This window comes from Oncorhynchus nerka, linkage group LG28, assembly GCF_034236695.1.
Source record: "Oncorhynchus nerka isolate Pitt River linkage group LG28, Oner_Uvic_2.0, whole genome shotgun sequence".
Lineage (NCBI taxonomy): Eukaryota > Metazoa > Chordata > Actinopteri > Salmoniformes > Salmonidae > Oncorhynchus > Oncorhynchus nerka.
In genome coordinates, this window is record NC_088423.1 from 39,061,987 (window position 1) to 39,086,917 (window position 24,931).

The 24,931-nt window shown below is 41.5% G+C and overlaps 1 protein-coding gene across 1 annotated transcript in view; it reads left to right on the forward strand.

The window, feature by feature from the left end:
* Window positions 1-24,931, forward strand: part of LOC115113865 (VPS10 domain-containing receptor SorCS1-like) — a 90,159-nt gene that overhangs the window by 17,307 nt on the left and 47,921 nt on the right. The window contains exons 2-5 of the mRNA XM_065012582.1: window positions 12,316-12,383; window positions 18,023-18,122; window positions 19,553-19,711; window positions 22,311-22,384. Coding sequence (XP_064868654.1) covers window positions 12,316-12,383; window positions 18,023-18,122; window positions 19,553-19,711; window positions 22,311-22,384 — 401 coding nt within the window. The remainder of the gene's footprint in view (window positions 1-12,315; window positions 12,384-18,022; window positions 18,123-19,552; window positions 19,712-22,310; window positions 22,385-24,931) is intronic.

Below are 24,931 nucleotides of genomic sequence, written 5' to 3' on the forward strand. Positions count from 1 at the left end.
CCCCATAATGACAAAGCGAAAACAGGTTTTTAGACAGTTTTGTCAATTTAAAAATAAATGAAAATAAATACCTTATTTACATAAGTATTCACACCGTTTGCTATGCGACTCAAAATTGAGTTCAGGTGTTTCCTGTTTCCATTGATCATCCTTGAGATGTTTCTATAACTTGGAGACCACTTGTGGTAAATTCATTTGATTCGACATGATTTGGAAAGTCACACAACTGTTTATATAAGGTCCCACAGTTGACATTGCATGTCAGAGCAAAAACCAAGCCATGAAGTCAAAGGAATTATCCGTAGAGTTCAGAGACAGGATTGTGTCGAGGCACAGATCTGGGGAAGGGTACCAAAAAATGTCTGCAGCATTGAAGGTCCCCAAGAACACAGTGGCCATCATTCTTAAATGGAAGAAGTTTGAAACCACCAAGAATCTTCCTAGAGCTGGCCGCCCGGCCAAACTGAGCAATCGAGGGAGAAGGGCCTTGGTCAGGGAGATGACCAAAAACCTGATGGTCACTCTGACAGAGCTCCAGAGTTCCTCTGTGGAGATGGGAGAACCTTCTAGAAGGACAACCATCTCTGCAGCACTCCATCAACCGGCCTTTATGGTAGAGTGGCCAGATTTACATTTACATTTACATTTAAGTCATTTAGCAGACGCTCTTATCCAGAGCGACTTACAAATTGGTGCGTTCACCTTAAGACATCCAGTGGAACAGCCACTTTACAATAGTGCATCTAAATCTTTTAAGGGGGGTGAGAAGGATTACTTTATCCTATCCTAGGTATTCCTGAAAGAGGTGGGGTTTCAGGTGTCTCCGGAAGGTGGTGATTGACTCCGCTGTCCTGGCGTCGTGAGGGAGTTTGTTCCACCATTGGGGGGCCAGAGCAGCGAACAGTTTTGACTGGGCTGCGCGGGAACTGTACTTCCTTAGTGCTAGGGAGGCGAGCAGGCCAGAGGTGGATGAACGCAGTGCCCTTGTTTGGGTGTAGGGCCTGATCAGAGCCTGGAGGTACTGAGGTGCCGTTCCCCTCACAGCTCCGTAGGCAAGCACCATGGTCTTGTAGCGGATGCGAGCTTCAACTGGAAGCCAGTGGAGAGAGCGGAGGAGCGGGGTGACGTGAGAGAACTTGGGAAGGTTGAACACCAGACGGGCTGCGGCGTTCTGGATGAGTTGTAGGGGTTTAATGGCACAGGCAGGCAGCCCAGCCAACAGCGAGTTGCAGTAATCCAGACGGGAGATGACAAGTGCCTGGATTAGGACCTGCGCTGCTTCCTGTGTGAGGCAGGGTCGTACTCTGTGGATGTTGTAGAGCATGAACCTACAAGAACGGGCCACCGCCTTGATGTTAGTTAGATGTCAGATGTAAGCCACTCCTCAGTAAAAGACACATGACAGCCTGCTTGGAGTTTGCCAAAAGGCACCTACATACTCTGCCCATGAGAAACAAGTTTCTCTGGTCTGATGAAACCAAGATTGAACTCATTGGCCTGAATACCAAGCGTCACGTCTGGAGGAAACCTGGCTCCATCCCTACGGTGAAGCATGGTGGTGGCAGCATCATGATGTGGGGATGTTTTTCAGAGGCAGGGACTGGGAGACAGGATGGACGGATCGAGGGAAAGATGAACGGAGCAAAGTACAGAGCGATCTTTGATGAAGTCCTGAGCGCTCTGGAGTAGGTTGTCAGACTGGGGATAAGGTTCACCTTCCAACAGGACACACAGACAAGACAATGCAGGACTGGCTTTGGGACACGTCTCTGAATGTCCTTGAGTGACCCAGCCAGTACCTGGATTTTACCCTGATCGAATAACTCTGGAGGGTCCTGCAAATAGCTGTGCAGCAACGCTACCCATTCAACCTGACAGAGCTTGAGAAACTCCCCAAATACATGTGCCAAGCTTGTAGCGTCATGTTCCAACGAAGTACTGAGTAAATGGTCTGAATACTTATGTAAATGGTCATTGAAGTTTATTTTTTATATATTTGCCCAAAAAATCTAAAAAACTGTTTTTGCTTTGTCATTATGGGGTATTGTGTGTAGATTGAAGAGAAAAAAAACATTTGAATCAATTTTAGAATAAGGCTGTAATGTAACAAAATGTGGAAAATTTCTAAGACTCTGAATAATTTCCAAATGCACTGTATCTCTGACTATCTCTGTATAGTGTCAATACAATACTGAGATATTCACGGTATCTTGATGCCAGAGCAATGAAACACAGTACAATACAGTAAAATGTACTATTGAACTGTAAGAAAAACAATTCTACAGTATTGTACTGTAATTACAAGTGATTACAGCAAGCAGGCTGGCTGTAGGAATTTGTTTATTGATGAATAATAGGTGTTTTATATCACTTGTTTTATATCACAGGCCTAAACAAAGGCTTCCAAACTGTCTGTGATTACAAATAGGCATTGTTAAATATTCACCCATTAAAAGATTTTAAGAACTGCTATCACTCTGATATGTTCCCTATATACATTTGATTGTTGCGGAACTACTACCACTACCACATATCACTTAAATTGCACCCACTATATTTACAGATATTCAGACATCCTTTTGTTCAAGATAAAACTCTCAGTTGTTAGTAGTGAAAGTCAGAAGATACTGACATGGCTGGAGGAGGCATACATTTCAGTGATCTGGAGTATTCTGTTGTTGTCAAGCAATCCTACCTTAAGCTCTCATGGTGTGGGATGCTTCGGAATCTTGACGGTTAGGAGAGTTGTGTGAGGACATTACTCATTTATCTTTGCAATAATCTACCGTGAAGTCACTTAATAATTCATGATCCAGTTGACATGTTATTCATATGAGACCAAATAGCTCTGACTTCAAAAAACACTGTCTGTGTGAATAAAGAGATACAAATTGATGTGGTAGACAAAAGAAAGCCAATAATACAGGTTGAGGTTGTATGGTTGAGAGCTCTGAGCTTGTGTTTGTACCAACAGATAAAGCCTGAAACAGAAAGGTAAAGGTTGTGTAAAGGATGATAGTTTATGCATTTTATTCAGTGTGTATTCTTTTAAAAGGACATCCATCCAGTAAAAGATGGGTAAATTAGTCCAAATGTAACATATAGATGGATGATAAGATAATATGAAAGCCTCTACTTTCAAAATGCATAACTTTTGATGATAATATCATTATGAATCAACAGAAACATCTCTTTGAAAGTAAACACTGGCTCCGCTCGCAGTGAATATGTCACAATTCTTAGACTCATGGTGTTAGACTGCAAATTCTAATTTGAATCTCATTAATTTGCCATAATGTACTTACAGTTTCTAAGAATGGGGTGTCTCTATTCCATTGCTAATAAGAACTTAAAAAGTATAACAATTCACATCTGTACAATAAGGGTTACCGTTAGGGAGCTGGCTTGTTATTTTTCATCAGCGTCATTAGTGTTGTAGTAGTGGAAATAGATTGAGAAACTCTTAAAAAACAAAAATGGTAATGTGTTAGTGCTTTTCCATGTATAGGGTAAAGATAGAAAACCACCATATATTATTGATATTCAGAGCAGTAACTTGGTAACAATTGATTTTATGGAATCATCTGTCTATTTAATTGCAGCGGGTAAATATGTTGACAGTTTTATTGATGAGGTAACTTAATTCCTGAAGCTGATAAGGCCGGATCAGGGAGTCGCTGAGTCTGGGAATGAATCTTAATTTGTAGTCTGTCTAGCCTTTAAATGTCTCTTTCAGAGGCTCCTCATCCTTCACTAATAGGGTGCCTCCCTCCACCCTCTATCCCACATTCCTCCATCCCTCTTAATACAGCGCCTTCATTCTACTGTAGTAATCTTCTCAAAGTAAGCCCTTTAAAAATCACTATAACACCTCTTTCATGCCTCAAGAATGATAAGATTCATACCAATGTATTCACACAGGGTTGAGATTCACACAGGATCTTTATAGCTACAGTTAGATAGCAAGTAAGTACCCAGCCCCAACCCCCTGTTTAACACAGACAAATCTACACATTTAAGAATCACTGTATATTGATGCCTGGCACATTAAATATTTACAACATTAAGAGAGCTTCACCTTGCACTTTCAACACTCGCCTAACAATTTTCCAGCTGGCACTTGAGGATGCAAATGATTTGAGTCTTCCACTGGACCTTCTCCAAGTAAATAGATAAGGTAATGGCCATCCAGAAGACAGGAAGTAATTGGCTCTACTTTCCAAACTGCTCGAGTTCATTTTATTGTGTATGACAATGTCCAGCAGATTGGGACTTTTGGAAGCTATAAAGGTCATGTAATTGGTAGACCATTCATCTCTACAATGGCTTGCGAAAGTATTCACCCCCTGGGCATTTTTCCTAGTTTGTTGCCTTTCAACCTGGACTTAAAATAGATTTTTGGGGGGTTTGTATCATTTGATTTACACAACATACCTACCACTTTGCAGAAGCAAAATCATTTTTATTTTGAAACAAATTAGACAAAGACAAAAAAACTGAAAACTTGAGCGTGCAGAACTATCCCCCCCAAAGTCAATCATTTTTAGAGCCACCTTTTGCAGAAATGACAGCTGCAAGTATCTTGGGGTCTCAAAAGCTTGGCACATCTAGCCACTGGGATATTTGCCCATTCTTCAAGGCAAAACTGCTCCAGCTCCTTCAAGGTGGATGCGTTCCGCTGGTGTACAGCAACCTTTAAGTCATAGCACATATTCTCAATTGGATTGAGGTCTGGGCTTTGATTAGGCCATTCTAATAGATTGAAATGTTTCCCCTTAAATCACTTGAGTGTTGCTTTAGCAGTATGCTTAGGGTCATTGTCCTGCTGGAAGGTGAACCTCCATCCCAGTCTCTAATCTCTGGAAGACTGAAACAGGTTTTTCCCTGTATTTAGCGCCACCATCATGCTTCACTGTGGGGATGGTGTTCTTGGGGTGATGAGAGGTGTTGGGTTTGCACCAGACATAGTGTTTTCCTTGATGGCCAAAAATAAAAATTTTAGTCTCATCTGACCAGAGTACCTTCTTCCATATGTTTGGAGAGTCTCCCACATGCCTTTTGGCGAACACCAAACATGCTTATTTTTTTCTTTAACCTCTCTGGGATATGTGGGACGCTAGCATCCAAAAGCCAGAGAAAATGCAGAGCGCCAAATTCAAATAAATTACTATAGAAATCAAACTTTCATGAAATCACACATGTAAGATACCAAATTAAAGCTACACGTGTTGTGAATCCAGCCAACATGTCAGATTACAAAAAGGCTTTTTGGCGAAAGCAAACAATGCTATTATCTGAGGATAGCACCATAGTAAACAAAAGAGAAAACATTTCAACCCTGCAGGCGTGACACAAAACACAGAAATAAAAAAATATAAATGCCTTACCTTTGATGAGCTTCTTCTGTTGGCACTCCAATATGTCCCATAAACATCACAAATGGTCCTTTTTGTTCGATTAATTCTGTCCATATATATCCAAAATGTCCATTTATTTGGCGCGTTTGATCCAGAAAACACCGGTTCCAACTTGACTACAAAATATCTCAGAAGTTACCTGTAAACTTAGCCAAAACATTTCAAACTACTTTTGTAATACAACTTTAGTTATTTTTTAAAGTTAAATAATCAATCAAATTGAAGACGGATGGTCTGTGTTCAATACAGGAAGACAACAAACTGACGCTAGTTTTCTGGTCATGCGCCTCTATCAAACAGTACACATGAAGTGACCCTCGATCAAGATGGCCGTACTTCCTCATTACACAAAGGAATAACCTCAACCAATTTCTAAAGACTGGTGACATCCAGTGGAAGCGGTAGGAACCGCAAGCAAGTCCCATAGAAATCTGGATTCCCAATGAAAATCCATTGAAAAGAGAGTGACCTCAAAAAAAAAATCTGAATGGTTTGTCCTTGGGGTTTCGCCTGCTACATAAGTACTGTTTTAGTCACAGACATGATTCAAACCGTTTTAGAAACCTCAGAGTGTTTTCTATCCAAATCTACTAATAATCTGCTAATCTTATCTTCTGGGGATGAGTAGCAGGCAGTTGAATTTGGGCATGCTTTTTATCCAAAATTCCAAATACTGCCCCCTATCCTAGAGAAGTTAAGCAATGGCTTTTTTCTGGCCACTCCTCCGTAAAGCCCAACTCTGTGGAGTGTACGGTTTAAAATAGTCCAATGGACATATACTCCCATCTCCACTCTGGAGCTTTGCAGCTCCTTCAGGGTTATCTTTGGTCTCTTTGTTGCCTCTCTGATTAATGCCCTCCTTGCCTGGTCTGTAAGTTTTGGTGGGTGGCCCTCTATTGGCAGGTTTGTTGTGGTGCCATATTCTTCCCATTTTTTAATAATGGATTTAATGGCGCTCTGTGGGATGTTTAAAGTTTCTGATATTTTTTTATAAACCAAACCTGATCTGTACTTCTCCACAACTTTGTCCCTGACCTGTTTGGAGAACTCCTTTGCCTCATGGTGCCGCTTGCTTGGTAGTGCCCATTGCTTAGTGGTGTTGCGGACTCTGGGGCCTTTCAGAACAGGTGTAAATATACACTGAGATCACGAGGCAGATGATGTTACCCTTAGAATCGCATCTCTGCATGTCTGGCAGACATATCAGTGTGGATGACGGATCATCACCTCAAGCTGAACCTCGGCAAGACGGAGCTGCTCTTCCTCCCGGGGAAGGACTGCCCGTTCCATGATCTCGCCATCACGGTTGACAACTCCATTGTGTCCTCGTCCCAGAGCGCTAAGAACCTTGGCGTGATCCTGGACAACACCCTGTCGTTCTCAAATAACATCAAGGCGGTGGCCCGTTCCTGTAGGTTCATGCTCTACAACATCCGCAGAGTACGACCCTGCCTCACACAGGAAGCGGCGCAGGTCCTAATCCAGGCACTTGTCATCTCCCGTCTGGATTACTGCAACTCGCTGTTGGCTGGGCTCCCTGCCTGTGCCATTAAACCCCTACAACTCATCCAGAACGCCGCAGCCCGTCTGGTGTTCAACCTTCCCAAGTTCTCTCACGTCACCCCGCTCCTCCGCTCTCTCCACTGGCTTCCAGTTGAAGCTCGCATCCGCTACAAGACCATGGTGCTTGCCTACGGAGCTGTGAGGGGAACGGCACCTCACTACCTCCAGGCTCTGATCAGGCCCTACACCCAAACAAGGGCACTGCGTTCATCCACCTCTGGCCTGCTCGCCTCCCTACCACTGAGGAAGTACAGTTCCCGCTCAGCCCAGTCAAAACTGTTCGCTGCTCTGGCCCCCCAATGGTGGAACAAACTCCCTCACGACGCCAGGACAGCGGAGTCAATCACCACCTTCCGGAGACACCTGAAACCCCACCTCTTTAAGGAATACCTAGGATAGGATAAAGTAATCCTTCTCCCCCCCCCCCCCCCTTAAAAGACCTAGATGCACTATTGTAAAGTGGCTGTTCCACTGGATGTCATAAGGTGAAAGCACCAATTTGTAAGTCGCTCTGGATAAGAGCGTCTGCTAAATGACTTAAATGTAAATGTAAATGTTAGATTGCACATACAGTTGAAGTCGGAAGATAGAAAATACACTTAGTTTGGAGTCATTAAAACTCTTTTTTCAACCACTACAAATGTCTTGTTAACAAATTATAGTTTTGGCAAGTTGTTTAGGACATCTACTTTGTGCATGACACAAGTAATATTTCCAACAATTGTTTACTGACAGATTATTTCACTGTATCACAATTCCAGTGGGTCAGAAGTTTACATACACTAAGTTGACTGTGCCTAAAAAAATAAAAAAATTCCCAAAAATGATGTCTTGGCTTTAGAAGCTTCTGATAGGCTAATTGACATAATTTTAGTCAATTGGAAGTGTACTTGTGGATATATTTCAAGGCCTACCTTCAAACTCAGTGCCTCTTTGCTTGACATCGTGGGAAAATCTAAATAAATCAGCCAAGACATCAGAAAAATAATTGTAGACCTCCACAAGTCTGGTTCATCCTTGGGAGCAATTTCCAAACGCCTGAAGGTACCACGTTCATCTGTACAAACAACAGTACGCAACCATAAACACCATGGGACCATGCAACCATCATACCACTCAGGACGGAGACTCGTTCGGTCTCCTAGAGATGAATGTACTTCAGTGCAAAAAGTGAAAATCAATCCCAGAACAGCAAATGACCTTGTGAAGATGTTGGAGGAAACGGGTACAAAAGTATCTATATCCACAGTTAAACGAGTCCTATATCGACATAGCCCGAAAGGCCGCTCAGCAAGAAAGAAGCCACTGCTCCAAAACCGCCATAAGAAAGCCAGACTATGGTTTGCAACTGCACATGGGGACAAAGATTGTACTTTTTGGAGAAATGTCCTCTGGTCTAATGAAACAAAAATAGAACTGTTTGGCCATAATGACTATCCTCATTTGGGGGAAAAAGGGGGAGGCTTGCAAGCCAAAGAACACCATACCAACTGTGAAGCTTGGGGTGGCAGCATCATGTTGTGGTGGTGCTTTGCTGCAGGAGGGACTGGTGCATTTCACCAACAGATGGCATCATGAGGAAGGGAAATTATGTGGATATGTTGAAGCAACATCTCAAGACAAAAGTTAAAGCTGTCACAACTGGGTCTTCCAAATGGACAATGACCCCAAGCATACTTTCAAAGTTGTGGCAAAATGGCTTAAGGACAACAAAATCAAGGTATTGGAGAGGCCATGACAAGCCCTGACCTCAATCCTATAGACAATTTGGGGCAGAACTGAAAAAGTGTGTGCGAGCATAGAGGCCTACAAACATGACTTAGTTACACGAGCTCTGTCAAGAGGAACTGGCCAGAATTCACCCAATTTATTGTGGGAAGCTTGTGGAAGGCTACCTGAAACGTTTGACCCAAGTTAAACAATTTAAAGGCAATGCTAGCAAATACTAATTGAGTGTATGTGAACTTCTGACACTGGGAATGTGATGAAAGAAATTACATCTGAAATAATTCTCTATTATTCTGACATTACACATTCTTAAAATAAAGTGGTGATTCTAACTGGCCTAAGACAGGGAATTTTTGCTAGGATTAAATGTCAGGAATTGTGAAAAACTGAGTTTAAATGTATTTGTCTAAGGTGTATGTAAACTTCCAACTTCAAGTGTAGGTGGACTTTATTTAACTAACTATTTGACTGAAGGTTATTGGTTGCACCAGATCTTATTTAGGGGCTTCATTGCAAATGGAGTGAATACAGACACTCACCACTTTTCCCTTTGATATTTTTTTAGAAACAAGTTCCTTATTTAATTTCACCTCACCAATTTCAACTTTTTTTTGTATGTCCATTACATGGAGTCCAAATAAAAATCTATTTAAGTTACAGGTTGTAATGCAACAGAACAGGAAATACGCCAAGGGGGATGAATACATTTGCAAGGCACTGTATTTCCCAATGTGTGGGTTTCTAGATTACTGCTGTGTTAAAATACTCCTATTATTATTATTATTATTATTATATTATTCCTCACCACACTTTGGCCAACCACAATATATATATATACAACTGGAAAGACCAATGGTCCCAGGAGAGTTTTGTCTCCAAGGTGTAGAAGACCTTCACACTGGTTTATTATGCAGTAAACCATTGAGAGAGTTGTGTACTTAAATGGTAATTCTTCCACATTGTCTTCAAGTATTTAGAGCTGAGGGAATGGGAAAAATCTATCTGTAAACATTGACTGTATGTAATAATAATGTAGTGATACAAAGACTTCAATTTAGGTTCCAAACAAACGCTGAGTAGGAAAGAAGTTTCTCCTTTCAAATTAAAACAGAAAATAGAGCTGTCCATAGAGCCATTCATTAACATGTAGAATAATTTACATGACACCTCGCAATTTATTTGTCTACATACCTATTAAGTATGAGCTTGTATAACCGCCATATAACAATGGTGTTCTTTACAATCTCCTCAAAAAAGATGTCCATGATATTTACGAGGAGAGCCTTGCTGTACCTGGGATGCTTGTAATGGAAGAAACGCGCTGAGCCCTAACAAAAAAAAAACACAACCTGTCACATTGTATAATGATCGGAGACAGGCGCAGGAATAAGTAATAGGGTTTTTTATTACTCCACCCAAAAATACAACATGTCATGAAAAAGGAACAGGGACGAAGCCCAAAACAAAACACGTATATAAGGTACACAGGGATGTAACCCAAACAAAAGAGTGCGGGTTAACCTTTAATATTCTGTATACTTCTGGCCCTTCTTTGGACACTGTGCTAACAACCCTCCAGGCAAGCTTCAATGCCATACAACTCTCCTTCCGTGGCCTCCAATTGCTCTTAAATACAAGTAAAACTAAATGCATGCTCTTCAACCGATCGCTACCTGTACCTGCCCGCCTGTCCAACATCACTACTCTGGACGGCTCTGACTTAGAATACGTGGACAACTACAAATACTTAGGTGTCTGGTTAGAATGTAAACTCTCCTTCCAGACCCATATGAAACATCTCCAATCCAAAGTTAAATCTAGAATTGGCTTCCTTTTTCGCAACAAAGCATCCTTCACTCATGCTGCCAAACATACCCTAGTAAAACTGACCATCCTACCAATCCTCGACTTCGGCGATGTAATTTACAAAATAGCCTCCAATACCATACTCAACAAATTGGATGCAGTCTATCACAGTGCAATCCGTTTTGTCACCAAAGCCCCATATGCTACCCACCATTGCGACCTGTACGCTCTCGTTGGCTGGCCCTCGCTTCATACTCGTCGCCAAACCCACTGGCTCCATGTCATCTACAAGACCCTTCTAGGTAAAGTCCCCCCTTATCTCAGCTCGCTGGTCACCATAGCATCTCCCACCTGTAGCACACGCTCCAGCAGGTATATCTCTCTAGTCACCCCCAAAACCAATTCTTCCTTTGGCCGCCTCTCCTTCCAGTTCTCTGCTGCCAATGACTGGAACGAACTACAAAAATCTCTGAAATTGGAAACACTTATCTCCCTCACTAGCTTTAAGCACCAACTGTCAGAGCAGCTCAAAGATTACTGCACCTGTACATAGCCCACCTATAATTTAGCCCAAACAACTACATCTTTCCCTACTGTATTTAATTAATTTATTTATTTATTTATTTTGCTCCTTTGCACCCCATTATTTTTATTTCTACTTTGCACATTCTTCCACTGCAAATCTACAATTCCAGTGTTTTACTTGCTATTTTGTATTTACTTTGCCACCATGGCCTTTTTTGCCTTTACCTCCCTTATCTCACCTTATTTGCTCACATCGTATATTGACTTGTTTGTACTGTATTATTGACTGTATGTTTGTTTTACTCCATGTGTAACTGTGTCGTTGTTTGTGTCGAACTGCTTTGCTTTATCTTGGCCAGGTCGCAATTGTAAATGAGAACTTGTTCTCAACTTGCCTACCTGGTTAAATAAAGGTTTAATAAAAAAAATAAAAAAATAATTACATGGGATGTGACCCCAAATAACAAGTGCACGTAGCATGAAAGCCGAAACAACAAAGCACAGGTACTCACAAGACCAACCGACATGGGAACAATGATTGACAAGGACAAGGGGGAACAGAGGGCACATATATACACATCCTAATCAGGGGGAATGGGAACCAGGTGTGCGTAATGAGACAAGACAGTCCGGGGTTGGTGGTGATGATCCAGTTCAGTGACACCTAGAAGTCCAGTGACACCTAGAAGTCCAGTGACACCTAGAAGTCCAGTGACACCTAGAAGTCCAGTGACACCTAGAAGTCCAGTGACACCTAGAAGTCCAGTGACGTAGACCTCTGGAGCTGGTGAATAGAATGAGCAGAAGTACTGGGGGAATCCGTGACACAACCTTTACCTTCACACAGAAGATGCAACATTCTCATGCAGAATGAAGCCTTGACAAGGCCTCATAAATTGGTTTGGGATTAGTTTATGTGTGTGGAGGTTTGACAAGCATCCATATTAAGCTGAGTATCCATATTAAGGCTGCTGTTGTAAAGTTGATGATGCACTCCTAAGGCCATCCTGCTCAAACCACTTCCAATGATAAAATAGCAACAGGTGCAAGTTTGAAAATGAGGTAGTCAAAAATAAAAAAATAAAAAAACATTTTTGAACTTTAGGCTTATTTACCACAATTGTGAAATACTGCATAATATGCAGCTCATTACTTCAAGTCCCACCAAAATGTCAGATGATATGATGCATGGAAGTGTTACATTATCAAAGGGTTGTATATTACTCGTATTTTCTAAAGATGCGTGCTGAGATGGGAACTGTGTTCTCTTTTGAAGGTGATTCTAATGCTGACTAAGTACTTTGACTTCAGCCTTGGCAGTGTCACAGAGAGCTCTCTATGGAGGTAAGGAGGGGTTAAATTCAACTCAGTTGATTTCTCTCTGGCTTTGGTGTTCATGTTTAGGGCCACAAGTCTTTCTTGAGCATGTGACCATGGGCCTGAGTGATTGCCTATCACATTGTGTAATGGTTTTCTTCTGGTGAAAGAGAGGCAGACCAAAATGCAGCGTGGTTAGTTTTGTACATCTTTAATAAAGATGAAAGTACAACAATCTACAAAACAAGAAACGTGAAACCTCAAACCATCTGGTGCAAACCCAGAGACAGGAACAATCACTCACAAGAGACCTAAAGAATATGGCTGCCTAAATATGGTTCCCAATCAGAGACATTGATAAACACCTGCCTCTGATTGAGAACCACTCTAGGCAACCATAGACTTACCTAGAGTACTACTCTAACCACAATCCCATTACTACAAACAACCCCAGACAAAACAAACCACATAAATCCCCATGTCACACCCTGGCCTCACCAAAATACTAACGAAAACACAGAATACTAAGGCCAGGGCGTGACACATTGTTAGGAATACTAATGCCACTTCTCATATTGAATGTTGGTTATATTTACATTTACATTTAAGTCATTTAGCAGACGCTCTTATCCAGAGCGACTTACAAATTGGTGCATTCACCTTATGACATCCAGTGGAGCAGCCACTTTACAATAGTGCATCTAAATCTTTTAAGGGGGGGGGTGAGAAGGATTACTTTATCCTATATATAGGTAACTGCCAAAATAAAGACAGAAACGGTCTCTCTGTTTCTAGCTCCTAGCCAACTTTATTTTTTGTTATTTCTTACATTATTTGCTCAGAACGTCTCTTGTATTATTACCTACAGCTGAAAATAACTTTTGGATATTAAATCGGCGGTCACCCACCAGTATTTCGACCAGAAATTTGACTTCCCTGAAATGGATGCTGTTTGTTTGAACTGCCCAAGGCAGCTCCATTCATCCCGGGGTCTGCACCAAAACGCTGACGAGTAAGAGGAAGAAGAAGTGGGGCCCTCGTCAGACTCAGACTCATGCATTACCATCCACCGGTTCCAAGTATATTACCCGCTAACGTTCAGTCCCTGGACATTAAAGTAGACGATCTCAGGGCGAGGATCTGTAACATACTCTGTTTTACGGAATCATAGCTCTCTCCGATTATATAGTCCCCATCCATTCAGTCAGTTGGGTTCTCCGTCCATCATGCAGACAGGAAGTAAGAACTTTCAGGGAAAAATAATGGTGGAGGAGTATGTTTTATGATTTACAACTTGTGTAAACATATAGGAACTAAAGTCCTTTTGGTATCCCGATCTGGAATATCTCACCATCACATTACTGCATAAACTCCCGAGATAACTTTCTTCATCATCACTGCCATGTATGTTCTCCCCCAAGCCGACATGGCAATGGCTTTCAGGGAACTACACTGGACTTTGTGCAAACTGGAAACCACATATTCTGAGGCTTCTGAGAATAGTATCTACATATACACTGACTCAGAGACTGGGTTCATCAGGAAATACATAGAGGATGTTGTTCCCACTGTGATAACTTATCCAAACCAAAAACCAAGGATAGATGGCAGCATTTGCGCAAAACTGAAAGTGCAAACCACTGCATCTAACCACATCAAGGTGACTGGGAACATGGACGTACATAAGCAGACCAGCTATGACCTCCATGAGGCAATCAAAGAGGCAAAACGACAGTACAAGGACAAAGTGGAGTCGCAATTCAATGGCTTAGACACAAGACGTATGTGGCAGGGACTCCAGGCAATCAATGATTATAAAGGGAAAGCCAGTAAAGTCGCAGACATTGACACCTCACTGCCCGCTTCAGAGAAAACAGCACCGAGCTGCCACTGTGGGCCACCGCAGCTCACGAGGACTGTTAGCTCTCATTCTCCTTGTCTGACGTGTTAACCCTCGCAAGGCTGCCAGTCCAGGAGGTATCCCAAGCTGCATCCACAGAGCATGTGCAGACCAGCTGGCTGGAGTGTTTACAGACATATTCAATCTCTCCCTATCCCAGTATATTGTCCCCACTTCCTTCAAGATGGCCACCATTGTTTCTGTACCCAAGAAAGCAAAGGTAACTGAAGTAAATGAGTTTTGCCCAATAGCCAATTTCTGTCATCATGAAGTGCTTTGAGAGGCTAGTTAAGGATCATATCACCACCTTAGCCAACACCCTAGACCCACTACAATTTGCCTACCGGCCCAACAGATCCACTGACAACACAATCGCCATTGCACTACACAATGCCTTATCCCACCTGGACAAGAGAAATACCTATGAATGCTGTTCATTGACTACAGCTCAGCCTTCATTGCTATAGTGCCCTCCAAGCTCATCACTAAACTCCACCCTGTGAAGCTGGCCCTACACTTCCTGAGGTCGATCCCAGGTGGGGAAGGTAGGCAACAACACCTCCACAAATCTGATCATCAACACTGGGACCCACAGGTGTGTGTTCTCAGCCCCCTCCTGTGCTCCTTGTTCACCCATGACTGCATGGCCGCGTTTGTCTCCAACTCAATCATCAAGTTTGCTGGCGGCACAACAGTGGTAGGCCTGATTATCAACAACAGCGAGAGAGCCTACAGGGAGGAGGCGAGAGCCCTGGCAGAGTAGTACCTGGAAAATAACCTGATCACTGAACACAGGAGACAGCATAGAAAGCACGCCCCCATCCACAGATATGGGGCCGCAATGGAGTGGGTCAAAAGCTTCAAGTTCCTCATCGTGCACATCACTAAAGACCTGAAATAGTCTCTCCATGCTGACAGCGAGGTGAAAGCGCAACAGCACCTCTTCAACCTCATTGGACTGAAGAAATTTGACTTGGCCCTTAAGACCCTCACTAACTTTTACGGATGCACCATAGAGAGCATTCTGTCGGGCTGGCAAATGCAACGTTTGCAACCAAAGGGCTCTCCATAGGGTGATGCAGTCAGCCAAACGCACACTGCCTGTCCTTCAGTACATTTACAGCACCTTGTGTCACAGGAAGGCCAAGAAGATCGTAAAGGACCTCAGCCACCTGAGCCACGGCCTATTCACCCCGCTAACATCTAAAAGATGAAGACAGTACAGGTGCCCCAAAGCTTGGGACAGAGAGATTGTGAAACAGCTTCTATCTCCAGACCGTCAGGCTGCTAAACAGTCATCACTAGCCGGTCCCCGCCCGGTACTCTGCCCTGAACCTTAGACACTGTCACTAGCTGGCTACCATCCGCTACTCTACCCTGTTCCTTAGAGACTGCTGCTCTATAGAGTAATTTAACAGAAATGTGTACATACAGTTTTACCCACTTTATATGTACACTATTTATACAAAATAACTGTATATTGTTTTACTTTTTGGATTATTTGTTTATTGTTTTGTATTGCTAGATATTACTGCCCTGATAGAAAACAAAAGCATTTCACTGCGATAACATCTGCAAATGGATGTACGCAACCAATAAACTCGATTTTTATAAGAGACTAGGAAGCAGAGAGCTAAGAAACAGAGACTGTACAGCTGGAATGTTTTGTTCAAATATTGCAAACTAGTACAGTATTGTATGTTACTGAATGTAGCATATTACACTAGAAGTATTTCTGACAACCAGAAAATGCACATTAGAAATGTGAAATATACAGTGAGGGAAAAAAGTATTTGATCCCCTGCTGATTTTGTACATTTTCCCACTGATAAAGAAATGATCAGTCTATAATTTTAATGGTAGGTTTATTTGAACAATGAGAGACAAAATCCAGAAAAATGCAAAAATGTTATAAATTGATTTGCATTTTAATGAGGGAAATAAGTATTTGACCCCTCTGCATAATATAACTTAGTACTTGGTGGCAAAACTCTTGTTGGCAATCACAGAGGTCAGACTTTTCTTGTAGTTGGCCACCAGGTTTGCACACATCTCAGGACGGATTTTGTCCCACTCCTCTTTGCAGATCTTCTCCAAGTCATTAAGGTTTCGAGGCTGACGTTTGGCAACTCGAACCTTCAGCTCCCTCCACAGATTTTCTCTGGGATTAAGGTATGGAGATGATAAGGTATGGCTAGGCCACTCCAGGATCTTAATGTGCTTCTTCTTGAGCCACTCCTTTGTTGCCCTGGCCATGTGTTTTGGGTCATTGTCATGCTGGAATACCCATCCATGACCCATTTTCAATGCCCTGTCTGAGGGAAGGAGGTTATCACCCAAGATTTGACGGTACATGTCCCCTTCCATCGTCCCTTTAATGCGGTGAAGTTGTCCTTTCCTCTTAGCAGAAAAACACCCCCAAAGCATAATGTTTCCACCTCCATGTGTGATGTTGGGGATGGTGTTCTTGGGGTCATAGGCAGCATTCCTCCTCCTCCAAACACGGCGAGTTGAGTTGATGCCAAAGAGCTCCATTTTGGTCTCATCTGACCACAACACTTTCACCCAGTTGTCCTCTGAATCATTCAGATGTTCATTGGAAAAATTCTGATGGGCATGTATATGTGCTTTCTTGAGCGGGGGGACCTTGCGGGCACTGCAGGATTTCAGTCCTTCACGGCATAGTGTGTTAGCAATTGTTTTCTTGGTGACTATGGTCCCAGCTGCCTTGAAATCATTGACAAGAACCTCCCGTGTAGTTCTGGGCTGATTCCTCACCGTTCTCATGATCATTTCAACTCCACGAGATCTTGCATGGAGCCCCAGGCCGAGGGAGATTGACAGTTCTTTTGTGTTTCTTCCATTTGCGAATAATCGCACCAACTGTTGTCACCTTCTCACCAAGCTGCTTGGCGATGGTCTTGTAGCCCATTCCAGCCTTGTGTAGGTCTACAATCTTGTCCCTGACATCCTTGGAGAGCTCTTTGGTCTTGGCCATGGTGGAGAGTTTGGAATCTGATTGATTGATTGCTTCGGTGGACAGGTGTCTTTTATACAGTTAACAAACTGAGATTAGGTTAAGAGTGCGCTCCTAATCTCAGCCCGTTACCTGTATAAGACACATGGGAGCCAGAAATCTTTCTGATTGAGAGGAGGTCAAATACTTATTTCCCTCATTAAAATGCAAATCAATTTATAACATTTTTGACATGCGTTTTCTGGATTTTTTTGTTGTTGTTATTCTGTCTATCACTGTTCAAATAAATCTACCATTAAAAATATAGACTGATCATTTCTTTATCAGTGGGCAAACGTACAAAATCAGCAGGGGATCAAATACTTTTTTCCCTCACTGTAGATACTTCTGTAAATGGTTTATTACTCCATACATCTCATTTTTCTAATACGATTATGTAACTGTATCCAACTCCACCACAGTTGTTAGCAAACTAGTTGTTTATGATAGTACTGAGATACAGGGTTGGTATTTATAATGGTCATTATGGTGTCAACATTTTAGGAGACTTGAATACTGAATGTTTTACTTTGACGACAAATCATATAATTCTCTTGCATATATCCATGTTTATTCTGATAATGAAACAGTTCTCTATTCAACTGGCAAATTGTGTTGTATTATTTCCTGTTTTAATTTTCTGCTTGCCCGCATAGCCATAGGTATTATCATTGATATTGCTCCGTGCTCTCATTCTCACCATTAACAGCAGAATAACACATTTTTGTTAATCCCATAATTGAATTCTAGGTCAATAGACTATGGAACCACATATGAGAAACTTAATGAAAAGGTGGGACCAAAAACATTACTAAGCTACTTGTACGTGAGTCCAAATAACAAACAAAAGGTATGTCCTCGTACATGTATCTGCTCTTACCATGTACCATACCATTACCATATCTGTTTGCTGTCCTTAACCCTTACAAAAAAACACATGTCAAATTTGCTGTTTCTTATATGAAAGCATATTTTCAAATAGCATACTAAATGTAAATCCGGGACACTCAAATCAGATTCATATGTTACATACTGTATGGGAAGGTTACATAAGATAGAAGGTTACCTCAGGCAAAAAACTAAAGTATGGTGGTTGGTCAGGGTGGATGGCTAGGCGTATAACGCGAATGTCTAACAACACAATCTGTTCCAATCTCATCACGGACAGCTTTAGCATTTTAGCTAATTAGCAACTTTGAAACTATTTACTACTTTTTAGCTACTTTGCAAATACTTAGCATGTTAGCTAACCTTTCCCCTAACCTTAACCCTTTAACCTAACCCTAACCTTAATCCCTAACCCTAAACCCTAGCCTAGCTAACGTTAGCCACCTAGCTAACAGCATTGGAATTCATAACATATCATATGTTTTGCAATTTTGTGACATATCATATTTACATTTACATTTAAGTCATTTAGCAGACGCTCTTATCCAGAGCGACTTACAAATATATGAATTGTAATTCGTAACATATGATACAAAATGGATGATGGACATCCACAAATGAATACATAGCACACGAAACGTGACATATCATGCTATTTTGAGTGTCCCGGATTTACATTTACTATGTTACATCTACCTCTATATATACATTTCACATGTGACACTACCTGTATTAAATTTAGAGTTCACATGTTAAACAACTTTTTCACGTGAGAAAAAAAAACATGTTTTCACCTCACGTGAATTACAGTTGCACATTGTAAATTTGTGGTTTCACAAGTAGAATTACAAGTACATGTGAAAATCGATCACATGTGAATACCAAATTTGCAGTTTCACATGTAGGAAAACTACACACGTGAAAATCTAACTTTCACATGTGAAATTGAAAAATCCGAATGTATAATAAATATCACGTGAAATATTGGTTAACCACATGTATCTGAGTCATGTGAAACTTCAAGTGTCTGAAAACCACGTGTCTGTTTTTCCCACATTACATTTTTCACGTGATTTCTTCACGTGTAAAATGTATGTGAAATGTCACACACGGCCAAAAACCGTACGTGTCTTATCAGTCAAAATTTCACGTAGCATTACATTTTTTCAAGTGATTTGTTCACACATGTCCGAAAACCTTACGTGTTCTTTTGCATGTATTCTATTCACGTGATTTTTTTTATGTGTTTCTTTTTAAAGGGAAAACTCATAACTATAGTATAATTAGCAAGTTTAATCATTACAGACTTGAATGGATAATGATAATTATTGCTAAATGTTGTGATTTATAAATCTCTCCTTTCGTCTCCTGACCCGTCCTCTCTCATCTCAGATCATGTTACTGACCGACCCAGAGGTGGAGAGCAGCCTGCTCATTAGTCTTGATGAGGGCGCATCCTATCAGAGGTACCACTTAGCCTTCGACATCCTCAGCCTCCTCTTCCACCCCGAGCAGGAGGACTGGATCCTGGCTTACGGCCATGACCAGAAGGTAAAGAGAATCCGGTCAATTATAACTGAGGAGTGAGGAGGGGGGAGAAAACACACACAACTTGATTGAGGTAAGGGTCTTGTTAATTCCAGTGAGTCTATTGACCTTATTGGCTTTAACAAGATGTTTACTTCAACCATAGCTGTGTGCTCCACACTTCTGCCTGTTCTTTTATTAGCATCATTGTCTTCCAGTGGGGAAAGCACCTCCCACCTCTTAGTAGCCGACACATCAATGTGCTCTCTTCAGAGTAGTGGACTTAGTTAATGTCCCAAACAGGAGACTGAGACCACGCTTATTATTCTCAAGGAGAACCCAACTGTTTTATTTAACTCAACATAACAGAGATCAAACTCTCCCCTCCCATCCTGCTACTGAAAGACTTGATTATGAGAGAGAGTGCAGTCAAAGGCTGAGAAGTAAGATAAATGGTGAGGGGGAGAGATGAGATGCTTTATTGAGAGCCATCAATATGGTCGACGTGAAGAAGCTGGGGAGAAGTTATCCCTGAGTTTACTCCATATCTTTATGTTAATATAAATGTGTGATTGTTTTCCTCTCTGTATGGTTTCCTTCTTCTGTTTCTGCTTTTATATTAATTAATTTATTTGCTGTCTTTTACTATGCAATAGTATTGTACAGAACAAAGGTATTGTACAACAGTTCCCTATGTGTGATGTGCTCTAAGATGAAGTAAAACAGCCCTAATCTGCTGAAAGAGGGAGGTCAATAGCATAATACAAAGGGAATTTATCCTGTCTAGGACAAACGTTCCGCTAACGGAATCCCCCCCCAACATTCCGCTGAAAAGGCAGCGCGGGAAATTAAAAAATATTTTTTAGAAATATTTAACTTTCACACATTAACAAGTACAATACAGCAAATGAAAGATAAACATTGTGTCCCATTTTTAAAAATGTTTTACAGCGAAAACACAACATATATTTATGTTAGATCACCACTAAAATCCCCCAAAACACACAGCCATTTTTCCCAGCCAAAGATAGAGTCACAAAAGCAGAATTAGAGATAAAATTAATCACTAACCTTTGATAATCTTCATCAGATGACACTCATAGGACATCATGTTACACAATGCATTTATGTTTTGTTTGATAATATGCATATTTATATCCACAAATCTCGGTTTACATTGGCGCCATGTTCAGAAATGCCTCCAAAATATCCGGAGTAATTACAGAGAGCTACGTCATATAACAGAAATACTCATCATAAACTTTGACGAAAGATACATGTTTTATATATAATTAAAGATACACTGGTTCTTAATGCAACCGTTGTGTCAGATTTTTTTTTGAACTCTACGAAAAAAGCATACCATGCAATAATCTGAGACGGCACTCAGAGGTACACAACATTTCTCCGCCATGTTGGAGTCAACAGAAATACGAAATTACATCATAAATATTCCCTTACCTTTGATGATCTTTCATCAGAATGCAGTGCAAGGATTCCTAGTTCCGCAATAAATCGTTGTTTTGTTCGATAATGTCCATTACTAGTGTCCAATTAGCTACTTTTGCTAGCACGTTTAGCTCACATGTCCAAAAGCTGGCACCGGTCCAGGCGAACTCGGATGAAAACTTCAAAAAGTTATATTCCAGGTCGAATAAACTGGTTTATACTAAGTAGAGAATCAATCTTCAGGATGTTATTATCATATATATCCAATAACGTTCCAACCGGAGCATTCGTTTTTGTCTACAGAGTAATGGAACGCAAGGCGATATCATAAGTACTGCGCGTAAACCAGGAACTGGCAATCTGCCAGACCAGTCACTCAAATAGCTGCCATCCAGTCCCACATCACACTAGAGGCTTCATTCCACATTCTACTGACTGTTGACATCTAGTGGAAGGCGTAGGAAGTGCGAACAGATCCATATCTTATTTGCACGTGAAAAGGCGATGAGTTGAAAATCAACCTGCCCCAAAATTTCCACTTCCTGTTTGGAAATTTGCCTGCCTTATGAGTTCTGTTATACTCACAGACATAATTCAAACAGTTTTAGAAACTTCAGAGTGTTTTCTATCCAATAATAATAATAATATGCATATATTAGCATCTGGGACAGAGTAGGAGGCAGTTCACTATGGGCACGCAATTAATCCAAAGTGAAAATGCTGCCCCTATACTGATGGTTAAGTGTGTCGTTTTATAATGTCAATTAGGGACACATCCTATGGCCATAGACAGGTACCACTGGGAGCCAAAACGAGCATGGCATTTAAAAAATCTGTCTCTCGCTATCTCTCTCTCTCTCTCTCTCAATAGTCACAAGGCATTAAATCATGAACTACTATTTTCAAGCCTGCTTTAAAGATTCAGCTGTACAGCACTCATAACAAAAACAATCAAAGTGCTCTGAAGTGCAGTGCAAAAAGTGAAAAAACAAAGCAATATAATTGAAGTGTTGAATGACCCTCCATGAGACATAGATGACAGTCCCTAAAATGGAGGGAGAGAATTCTCCAGGTCTAGTGTTTCCTTCATTTTAACTCTTAGTTTTAACTCTGGAATAAAATGTTATTCTTTCTCTTCTGATTTTTTAAGCTATAGGATGTTCTTTTATTGCAGCTGTACGTCTCTGTTGAATTTGGAAGAAGATGGCAGCTCGTGCATGACAGGGTAGTCCCCAACAGATTTTACTGGTGAGAGTAAAAATCTCTTTCTATCATCATTGGACACATACTTCAAGTCTCTGTAATACAATATTCATAGAAAACAAAGTACCACTCTTTCCTCTACTGACAGCATTTTGAACTGATAGCCCATCAGAATTGACACAATTAATTTAATCTCAAGAAGTACCTGCTAGTACCGGAGTTGAACTCAATAGATGGCATATACAGTGGCTTGTGAAAATATTCACCCCCCTTGGCATTTTTCCTATTTTGTTGCCTTACAACCTGGCATTAAAAATGATTTTGGGGGGGGGTGGTTGTATCATTTGATATACACAACATGCCTACCACTTTGAAGATGCAAAATATGTTTAATTATGAAACAAACAAGAAATAAGACAAAAACTGTTTAACATGAGCGTGCATAACTATTCATTCACCCCTCCCCCCCCAAAGTCAATACTTTGTAGAGTCACCTTTTGCAGCAATTACAGCTGCAAGTCTCTTGGGGCATGGCTCTATAAGCTTGGCACATCTAGCCACAGGGATTTTTGCCCAGTCTTCAAGGCAAAACTGCTCCAGCTCCTTCACGTTGGATGGGTTCCGCTGGTGTACAGCGATATTTAAGTCATACCACAGATTCTCAATTGGATTGAGAAGTACATTTAAATGTTTCCCCTTAAACCATTCGAGTGTTGCTTTAGCAGTATGCTTAGGGTCATTGTCGTGCTGGAAGGTGAACCTCCGTGCCAGTCTCAAACCTCTGGAAGACTGAAACAGGTTTCCCTCAAGAATTTTCCTGTATTTAGTGCAATCCATCATTCCTTCAATTCTGACCAGTTTCCCAGTCCCTGCCGATGGAAAACATCCCCACAGCATGATGCTGCCACCACCATAGCGTTTTCCTTGTTGGCCAAAAATATCTGGCCACTCGTCCATAAAGCCCAGCTCTGTGGAGTGTACGGCTTAAAATCGTCTTATGGACAGATACTCCAATCTCCGCTGTGGAGCTTTGCAGCTCCTTCAGGGTTATCTTTGGTCTCTTTGTTGCCTCTCTGGTTAATGCCCTCCTTGCCTGGACTGTGAGTTCTGTTGGGCGGCCCTCTCTTGGCAGGTTTGTTGTGGTGCCATATTCTTTCCATTTTTTAATAATGGACTTAATGGTGCTCCGTGGGATGTTCAAAGTTTCAAATATTTTTTTATAATCCAACCCTGATCTGTACTTCTCCACAACTTTGTCCCTGATCTGTTTGGAGAGGTCCTTGGTCTTCAGGGTGCCGCTTGCTTGGTGGTGCCCCTTGCTTAGTGGTGTTGCGGACTCTGGCGCCTTTCAGAACAGGTGTACAAAATACATTTTAACTCAGTTTTTCACAATACCTGACATTTAATCCAAGTAATAATACCCTGTTTTAGGTCAGTTAGGATCAACACTTTATTTACGAATTTGAAAGGTCAGAATAATAGTTGAGATAATTATTTATTTTTTATTTATTTCCCAGTGGGTCAGAAGTTTACATACACTCAATTAGTATTTGGTAGCATTGCCTTTAAATTGTTTAACTTGGGTCAAACATTTTGGGTAGCCTTCTACAAGCTTCCCACAATAAATTGGGTGAAATTCGACCCATTCCTCCTTACAGAGCTGGTGTAACTGAGTCAGGTTTGTAGGCCTCCTTGCACGCGCACACTTTTTCAGTTCTGCCCACAAATGTTCTATAGGATTGAGGTCAGGCCTTGGGATGGCCACTCCAATAACTTGACTTTGATGTCCTTACGCTATTTTGCCACAACTTTGGAAGTATGCTTGGGGTCATTGTCCATTTGGAAGACCCATTTGCGACCAAGCTTTAACTTCCTGACTGATGTCTTGAGATTTTGCTTCAATAAATCCACATAATTTCCCCTCCTCGTGATGCCATCTATTTTGTGAAGTGCACCAGTCCCTCTTGCAGCAAAGCACCCCCATAACATGATGCTGCCACCCCCGTGCTTCACGGTTGGGATGGTGTTCTTCAGCTTGCAAGCCTCCCCCTTTTTCCTCAAAATGAGGATAGTCATTATGGCCAAACAGTTCTATTTTTGTTTCATCAGACCGGTGGACATTTCTCCAAAAGGTATTATCTTTGTCCCCATGTGCAGTTGCAAACCATAGTCTGCCTTTTTTTGTGGCGGTTTTGGAGCAGTGGCTTCTTCCTTGCTGAGCGGCCTTTCAGGTTATGTCGTTAAAGGACTCGTTTTACTGTGGATATAGATACTTTTGTACCTGTTTCCTCCAGCATCTTCACAAGGTCATTTGCTGTTGTTCTGGGATTGATTTTCACTTTTCGCACCAAAGTACATTCTTCTCTAGGAAACAGAACGTGTCTCCTTCCTGAGCGGTATGACGGCTGCGTGATCCAAGGGTGTTCATACTTGCGTACTGTTGTTTGTACAGATGAACGTGATACCTTCGTGATACCTTCGATACCTTCGGGTGTTTGAAAATTACTGGATGAACCAGACTTGCGGAGGTCTACAATTTTTTTTCTGGGGTCTTGGCTGATTTCCTTTGATTTTCCCATGATGTCAAGCAAA